Genomic DNA, 9,406 nt, shown 5'->3' on the forward strand with positions numbered 1-9,406 from the left:
TTCGTCGTCACAGCACGCGCTCGAGCCGGCGAGGTGTCGAAGAGAGCCATAGAGCGAGAGAGAGAGAGAGAGAGGGAGAGAGAGCGACGGAGATGGGGGCGGAGTGCTGTTACGAGGTATCCCAGATCGCCTACATAAAGCTCGTCCTCCACGCCCTCAAGCACCGTTCCGCCGCCGTCAACGGCCTCCTCCTCGGCCGCCTCCGCCAAGACGGAGGCGCCACCGCCACGGTCGAGATTGCCGACACCGTCCCCCTCTCCCACTCCCAGATCGGCCTCCTCCCCGCGCTCGAGCTCGCCCTCATCCAGGTACCCCGATCGCCACGGAACTACTCACTTCTCTCTCTCTATCTCTCTCTCTCATCTAGGGTTTGTTACATCCGTGATCTGGCCGGTTCGTGCCCGATGGGGTAGATCGAGGAGCATTTTGAGACACAGGGGTTGAGCGTGGTCGGTTACTACCACGCCAACGAGAGGCACGACGACGTGGAGCTCGGCAACGCCGCCAAGAAGATCGGGGATCATATCTTCCGTTACTTCCCTCGGGCCGCCGTTCTCCTGGCATGTCTCATACCCTATTTTTGATCCCTCTAAAGTTGTCCTTGGCTTTTTTTCTACTTTCCTCCTGGATGTTGATTGTTTTCAATGTTTTGATGTAAATGGCCCAGTTGGATAATAAGAAGCTGGAAAGGCTGCAATCATCGAAGGGCAGGGATCCTGTTGTGCAGGTAATCGCCCATTTATCTTCATTGTCTAGTATAGGTTTTATGAAATGATAATAATTGACTGTGTGAAGGTTTCTTGCTTTCCTCTATGATCTTTGTGTCCATATCTGTTGCATATGCTATTTCAAGGACGAGTATTAGTACAAGAGTAAGGGTGCGAGGGTTGGAATTATAAAAACAACCTCTTTACTTATAGGGGTAATTCCAAGACTACATATTGGCAGGAGCCTCATGCATTGAGTTCGCCCATGTCACCTTTTTATTTATTGCCTTTTGGGGTCATATTCTTATTTATTATAAACAAATATTGCTGCATTATTGTCTGTTTAATATCCGTATAGTTACAAATATGTTTTCTTTCCCATATCTGAGCAGTATCTCATCATTTTTACCCCTAATTCCAGTTGCCCCTCTAGCTGTAATGGTAGATTTGTTGAGCATCTGCAATTTATCAGGGCAGAAGATGATGACACAAATAAGACAGCCCACAAGGATGGGAGTTATGTCAATTCCTTGTTCTCAATTTCACTAATTGCCAAGATGATATCCCTCAAACATAAGGATGAGGTCACGAGAGTGACAAGCTGTATGTTTGATGTTATATTCCTGGATATGGGGCATGAGTTCCTGATTTTTTGAAATGGACTCTAATTTGTCTTCATCAATAATGTTCTGCTTATTTTTCCTTGGTGCATCAATCTGGAACCATGTTCCTCCAAATGCCTCAGGTGTATGTTGTGTGGTGTTATTGCTAGGTAGCTTGCCTTACTCTGCATAGATTATAGTCTATTGGGTGGGCTTGAGCAATCTTTTCTTGCCTAATAGGCTTGGTTGGACCTAAAAAGTAAAACCAAATTGTTTAATGCGTTTATCTCTAAGCCAGGGTTAAATGTTACAATATAATTAACTAGATATTGTAGTTGTTAGATCATATCTTGGTTGTCTGAGCTGGAAGTTGATTCGGATTCAACCTTGTTCTTCTTCAAGCCGATTTCAAAGTGAAACTCTTCGAGTCGAATATTTGAATATTGTAAAACGATGTCGAGAGGATTCTTCACAAGGCCTCTTCGATGCCTAAGTAATATAGCTGGACAAGTCGGGCTAAAATTGGCTTTTGTGTGTAAATGTACTTGTGCGCCCCCTTTTTATGGTGGGCATTTGAGACCATTACGCTCACCCATTATGCGGTTTGTGTAGTAATGGGGGCGCCATAATTGCCATTCACCAGCGTTGGATTGTTACACTCGACTATCGGAACCCTTACACCTGCCTACTAGAACCGTTCCACTTGCCTATTATGCTCTCTATGCAGTTATGGGAGCACGAAGGTCGGCCATAACTATTCTCCAGTTGGCATCTACTAGACGTAGCTATGTAATGCTAACGTGGTGACGAATGGTGGTCTAGGTGGCTTGGCCATGGCGACTATGCGGGGCTAACACGTGGATCTTGCCAGTCGTACACGGGGAGTCGTTATGTCTTTTATGTGGAGCCAAGGTCTCAAAAAATAGAGCTAATAGGTCGATATGTGATGCTAATAGGTCAACCACGCCATTCGTACCATAACCCCTGCCCCTAACTTCCCAATCCGGAGAGCATAGCAGAAACCGATCGGGAAGTATTGTTTGGTCGATCTCTGTTGTCGACGTTACAAGCAATAGAATGGCCAACATAACAAGTGCTGACATGGTATATCGTGGTTTGACACTATTACCAAATATGGTGGCGCACAATGGGCCGACACGGCCAGGTGCGCTTGTGCACAAAGGGCCAACATGGCCGGGTGTGGTGGCATAGAGGGCCGATAAGGTTGGACGCAGCAGCGCACAAAGGGCAAATAAGGTTAGGCTAAGCGGCGTTAGTAAGGTTGGGTGCAGTGGCACAGAGGGTTGGTAAAGCCGAGCGTGGTGACACACAAAAAGGTCAGTAAGGTTGGGTGTGGTGGCGTAGAGGGCTAGTAAAGCCGAGCGGTGGCGCACAAAGGGCCGGTAAGATCGGGTGTGGTGACGTAGAGGGCTGGTAAGGCTGGGCATGATGGTGCACAGAGAGTCGATAACCGGGTGTGGTGGTGTATAGTGTCAGTAAGGCCGGGCGTGATGACGCACAAAGGGTAACGTCGGATGCGGTGGCACAGAGGGCCCGTCCACATAAAGGACACGACTTCCCGTGTATTACTGGCAAGATCCATGTGTCCAATCGATGAGCCTCGCGTAGTCGCCACGGCTAAGCCACCTAGACCACTTACGTAGTTGCGTCCAGTAGACACCAACTGGAGATTGGTTATGGTCGACCTTCGCGCTCCCATAACTGCACAGAGAGTGTGATAGGCAAGTGTAATGGTCCAACGCTAGTGGATGGTGGTTATTACATCCCCATTATTGCATGAACCTCATAATGGGCGGGCGTAACGATGTCGAATGCCCACTATAAAAAGGGGGTGACTTAAGTACTGGAGGGGCCTTGTTGGGAACGCCTCCGATATCGTTTTGCAAGATTCAGATGTCCAACTCAAAGAGTTTCACTTTGAGACTGGTTCGAAGAAGAACGAGGTTGGATCTGAATCAGCTTCCAGCTTCGACAACCAAAATATGCTTTAACAGTTGTAACGGCATAGTGTGTTGTTAGAATATAGGTTTGAACCTACTAAAAAGCTGAGTAGAGTTAAAGACCCAGAACCGACCAAGGATTTATTGTGGCTAGGCTTGTGTTCACATTTGTAGGTGTATATCAGTGTGTGTTAGGCTTTGCCTCAAGCCTTACTATACTATTTTATTCTTATACATAGGGCTGTCCTGGTCCTTGCGGACCAGAACAAAACTGCACATACTTTTGTCATTGATATGCCATCTGAGCATTCTTTATATTTTTGTTGCAATGAAAAGGATTTACTGGTTTTTTCTATTGAGATGGGTCTAAGCATTTAACACTATAGTTGAGGTGGAATGTCACAGTGATCTCAGTTCCTTTCTAATAAGTTGGATTCCTGATTCTTCAGTTTCACAAGCGCTCAGATCGATTAGGATGAACAGTATCAGTTCCTGTCATTTGTCGATGAAGTTTATCTGATGGCCTTACCGTTTGGGTTTGGGAACACACCTTTTCTATTATGGGGCAAGCTACTATTCTTGTCCCTTCAAGGAATGAAGTTTGTATGTTTTTCCATTGAAAAGTTAAAAAAATATGTATCTCCTTCTAAATTTCAAAGATCATCAATTGATTTTCCTTATGGGTATATATGATTTGATCGGAAGAGAGATATTTATGATTGTTTTTATGTTTTAGAGGGAAATTACATACAAATTTCAAGTTTCAGAAAGTGAGAGCTACATACAGTTTTAATTTTCATTCCATATATTTGATTACAAGATCTTTTGCACTGTGCATATTTTGTATTGCCAGCAGAAATGTTTATGCAGCAAATGGGTTATTTGTACTAGATAGCTGCATGTGGACCAAATGTTACTTTTTTTAGTTGAATGGACAAAATTTTTTGATGAGGGAGGGTGATGAAGCCATCACGTGGGGCCAAGTGTTCTATAACAGTAGGTCAGTAGCAATATACCACATGCATCACTACAGTGTGACCTATTTATGCATGTATGCTGTCTTCGTATACATCCATTTAGTAACAGCAGTGGAGATGATTAGGATTATGTTTATATTATTCATTTATTCTTCATGGTGAATATAACTTAGTAGAATCATCCTTCATGGCAATTAACTTGGCAGTATAGACTCTTCAGATCGGTGCAGCCATGGACTCCTGACTATATTCTCAAACTGGACTGATTATGTACCAATTGTACTGAAGTTAACACTTCCTAATTCTTCATTACCAACTATCATCTTATATGCAGCTATACACAAGGGATTCATCAAAAAGTTGGCGTCAGAGTGGATCAGATGGAAGTAACCAGTTGACTTTGAAAGAGCCAGCAGCTAATGTAGTGTTATTAGATTATATTTCCTCTGAAAAATGGCAAGAAATAGTTGACTTTGATGATCATCTTGATGATATTAGCAAGTAAGATTATCATTTTGTCAGGTTCTGCATTCCATTTCGTTTTAGTAATTTTACTTTTGTTTCTAAGGTACAACAAACTCAGCCTAAAATTATCTGCATTTAATGTTTTGCAGGGACTGGCTGAATCCGGGCTTGTTCAATTAATTCGGGTGGTTATTTATTACTTATTTGTTATCTTTAGACATACCACCAGCATCAATTTTCATAAAGTAAATTTTTGTTTGCTAATCTTCCCCCCAAAAAAATTGGTTCCTGCTGTTCAGACATGTATGCGTGCTCTGCTTTACGCACAAAGACTGCTTTTACTAAACTAGCTCGAGTGCCATGACTGTCATGTCTTCATAAGGGACACTGTTGCTGTTGAAACCTTGGTAATTTTTGCATGTGATGGACATTTTACTTGCTTCTTCTCCCAGGACTGACTGTAGTCTTCAAGTAGTTGGTACTCAGATCGAAGAAATGGAAACTAGAAACAGGCTTCTCTATCTAATCGCACATTTGCTAACCCACTGATGTCCCTGTGATCTGTGCTTCATTTCTGCCACATTAGGCTGTCGAACTAGATTAACCTATGTTCACTTTGTTCGTTCAGTTGTTATCTGGCGTTCTGTGCTGCCCTTTTTTGATGGTGAAATGCTTCCTTAGGTGTTTATTCTGGTAACCTTCTGTTTATTGTGGATGGATATGCCTCGTCCATTACCAAAATTGCAATTAGCAGTAACCTGTAATTGTCCGTCCAGTCTTCAGATATCATTTTTTTGTGATCTGATTTGTGCATTAGCCTTCTTTGAACCCATAGCGATAAAATTTCCAAGCATTAGAAACTAGCGAGCTTTAAGGCTTACAGATGCCAACAATAACGTAAATTACATGTTAAAATCGACATGATTGGGATTAAAGGTGGGTACGGATAGCTTGAGTCGGCCTATTAAGGGCCCAATTAGGAAGGTTGACCAAACGGACCCTATCTCACCAGTACTTGCAATCCGCACGTGCCGAACGTGTGCTGCAAAGTGTTGTGGACGCCGATTAAGTTCGATGACCGATAGGATCACAAAGACAAGGTGGGAATGGAGTCGCTACTTCGTCTCCGCAACCACCATCACTGCCATTCTCGCCTTCGTCCTCCACCTCTTCTTCCGCACCACCACCGTCTCAGGAGATGTATCCTCCTCCTTCCTCGCCCCTACCACCTCCGAGGATCCTCTCTTATCGCCCGAGCAGAGCTGCCACCTCGAGAAGCCGGAACCGGGCAGAGCGCCGGCGAAGCACCTCTGCCCGTCTCTTCTCCTTCGCCTCCATCTCCTACACCTACAAAGCCGGAAGGAAAAGGGACCGGATTCGGTGGATCGCCCGCTTCCGAATCGAAGAAGAGGAAGAAGAAGGGCTCGGTTGTTCGACGCTCTCCCATAGACAGGAGCTCTCTCGTGTATTCGGCGAGTAAAGAGGACCAGTCGCAGCAGCCGGCTGTGAACGAGAGTGCCTTCCTTCTCACTTGGTTGGGCCTGGGCGTGATCATCCTCGTTGAGGGCCTCGGGTTGGCTGCGGCAGGTACTTCGCTGTGGCTTCTGCTCACGTTGTTGCTCCTTAAGCAGTTCTTTCTAGCCCTTTTTGTGCTTAAGTAGTCAATGAATAACAAATGCTACAAGTCTAAGATCTGGTGATTCTTTTGCTCTTTCTTCCTCTGAAACAATCTGATATTACAACTGATAACTTGGATTTTTTGAGGTTTAGTTTTGATTCATAAATGAATTAATGGAAATTAGAGAACAAATTGACAGTGGTTAGGACCTCAATTTATTTCTTAAACTGTATGTCTTAAAAATGAATTGGAAATTGAAGGAAAAAATTGAATAAAGGACCCGAATTAGTTGTTCCAAGAAAAGTAATATCTTGATGGAATAATTGACCTATTAGTTTTGTTGAGCTTGAATCACTAATCTCATTCTTATAAACCAATCCAAATCTCCTAGACTGATCCAAGGTATTATAAAAATTCTGTTTAACATCGGATTCATTCTCTATGGCCCTGGTGAAAGTGGAGTTTGAATGTCCATTTAAGCCTTTATTTGATGGCAAGTATCCAATCGCATTATTTGATTGTTCATCTACCACAGCCATTATTTCTTGGTCTATCTGTAGCTACAAGACTTGAGAGACTAAAGATTCTCTACGGCCTCTGCATGGAAAGTTTAAAATGTTTGAGATTTAAGCTGTGGAAGATGCTTTAGTCTTTATAGTTGTTGACCTATTAATGACCCTTCTTGTTATTGCCAGAACTAATTGTGAATTAATCATCTGTTAGTAAGCCAAGCAAGAGAGCTTAAAACGATACATACTCATAATTACTGGTTATCATCACACTATCTCCTGTGGATGTCACTTGCAACCTAACTCATGGACAGTTCTTTTTCACTAGGCCATATATGGTATCTCTGATCTCTCTGCTGAAGATGATCATTCCATCCATCTTGGTTGGTGCATAATGAGTCAACTTCCGAAAATTCTTGGACAAGTTATGATTCCTTATCAGATCATATCCAACTACATTAATTTTCTTGTACAGGGCATCCTGGGACCATTATGAAATGTTCAGCATTGCATTTGTGCTTATCACTGAAATTTCTTGGTCAATTGGCATTAATTAAGTTCCTACCTTCCGTCCGAAAATAAAAGTTAGCTACATCTTTAATTTTTGTTATATTATCTCTACTTCATCTTCTCCATAGCTTGTAAAGCTCAATAAGAAATACTTGGATTGATTCCACATTGACCTTTGCTTGTCTCTCGTGCAGGCTTCTTACCAGAGGAGTGGGATAGCTTTTTTGTGAAATATATTTATCCTTCCTTCACTCCAACAGTCCTCTTGTTTCTTGGTGGTACCGTTGCTTATGGGGTCTTCAAGTACTTTCAGGCTGAGAAAATGAAGAGCTAAGTGGAGAACAAATGGTAAAACCAGGGAGTTGTTCTGTCGTTGTATCATACGAGTCATTTGTGATTATTACATCTGATCTTGTTGGTTAATTTTGTTGCAATGTATTTTAGTCAATGTCCACAGGTGTTCAAACTCCTTTTTCATATGGGCAAAGGAGCTAACCGAGAGTGGCTTAAGATGGGCGGATCACTCCCAGGGCCTACCCCTCGGTGTTTTAACGATGGTGCGATACATTGAGGCATTTGTCATGTCATATAGCACCATTAGCACACAGTAAGCTGCTACATGTTTCATCGGGTTTGCGCCCCCATCAAACACCTCTTAGGTTGGTAGCCAAAGGCTCACAGGGATTTGCTCATCTTGGATTGCCTAGATAAATAAGGATTTGGTCGGGGCGAAGTCAGTTAAATCTCCCCCGTAGCAATATAAAATTCTCAACACATGTTCTTGAGGTGTTGGTCCATCTACTACAGCTTTGCTCTAAGGGTGTACTCTGGTAGAGTCCACGGATTGGGCCTCTGACTCAGGTATTGTTGATTGTGGACGATGTAGTTTGTTGAACTCAACTGTGGGAGATGGCAACATTCCATTCGTCAAGTGGTCGTCTATCGATCGTGGATGCTTTGAGGTGACAGGTATCGGGGTTGGTCGAGGCACCTCGATAGGTGTTCAAGGAGCAGTTGGTTGTTGTAGGGTTGGTGTTGCTACCGATTGAGCTAACTAGGGGAGGAGGGAGATGATAAATTACATCATCTCAATGAGTTTGCTGAACTCGACCAACATTCCATTCGTCAAGTGGTCGTCTATCGATCGTGGATGCTTTGAGGTGACAAGTGTCGAGGTTGGTCGAGGCACCTCGACAGGTGTTCGAGGAGCAGTTGGTTGTTGTAGGGTTGGTGTTGCTACCGATTGAGCTAACTAGGGGAGGAGGGAGAAGATAAATTACATCATCTCAATGAGTTTGCTGAACTCGACCAACATTCCATTCGTCAAGTGGTCGTCTATCGATCGTGGATGCTTTGAGGTGACAGGTGTCGAGGTTGGTCGAGGCACCACGACAGGTGTTCGAGGAGCAGTTGGTTGTTGTAGGGTTGGTGTTGCTACCGATTGAGCTAACTAGGGGAGGAGGGAGAAGATAAATTACATCATCTCAATGAGTTTGCTGAACTCGACCAACATTCCATTCGTCAAGTGGTCGTCTATCGATCGTGGATGCTTTGAGGTGACAGGTGTCGAGGTTGGTCGAGGCACCTCGACAGGTGTTCGAGGAGCAGTTGGTTGTTGTAGGGTTGGTGTTGCTACCGATTGAGCTAACTAGGGGAGGAGGGAGATGATAAATTACATCATCTCAATGAGTTTGCTGAACTCGACCAACATTCCATTCGTCAAGTGGTCGTCTATCGATCGTGGATGCTTTGAGGTGACAGGCGTCGAGGTTGGTCGAGGCACCTCGACAGGTGTTCGAGGAGCAGTTGGTTGTTGTAGGGTTAGTGTTGCTACCGACTGAGCTAACTAGGGGAGGAGGGAGATGATAAATTACATCATCTCAATGAGTTTGCTGAACTCGACCAACATTCCATTCGTCAAGTGGTCGTCTATCGATCGTGGATGCTTTGAGGTGACAGGTGTCGAGGTTGGTCGAGGCACCTCGACAGGTGTTCGAGGAGCAGTTGGTTGTTGTAGGGTTGGTGTTGCTACCGATTGAGCTAACTAGGGAAGGAGG

At 44.0% G+C, this 9,406-nt stretch overlaps 1 protein-coding gene across 1 annotated transcript; it reads left to right on the forward strand.

Moving 5' to 3' along the window:
- Positions 1 to 5,147, forward strand: LOC103978855 (ER membrane protein complex subunit 8/9 homolog). The gene is made up of 5 exons (XM_009394804.3): positions 1 to 308; positions 414 to 560; positions 668 to 727; positions 4,582 to 4,748; positions 4,862 to 5,147. The coding sequence occupies exons 1-5, from the start codon at positions 93 to 95 to the stop codon at positions 4,890 to 4,892; spliced, it is 621 nt and encodes a 206-aa protein (XP_009393079.2). The 5' UTR covers positions 1 to 92; the 3' UTR covers positions 4,893 to 5,147.
- Positions 5,148 to 9,406: the final 4,259 nt, after the last annotated feature.

This window comes from Musa acuminata, chromosome BXJ1-1 (assembly GCF_036884655.1).
Source record: "Musa acuminata AAA Group cultivar baxijiao chromosome BXJ1-1, Cavendish_Baxijiao_AAA, whole genome shotgun sequence".
NCBI classification, from domain to species: Eukaryota; Viridiplantae; Streptophyta; class Magnoliopsida; order Zingiberales; family Musaceae; genus Musa; species Musa acuminata.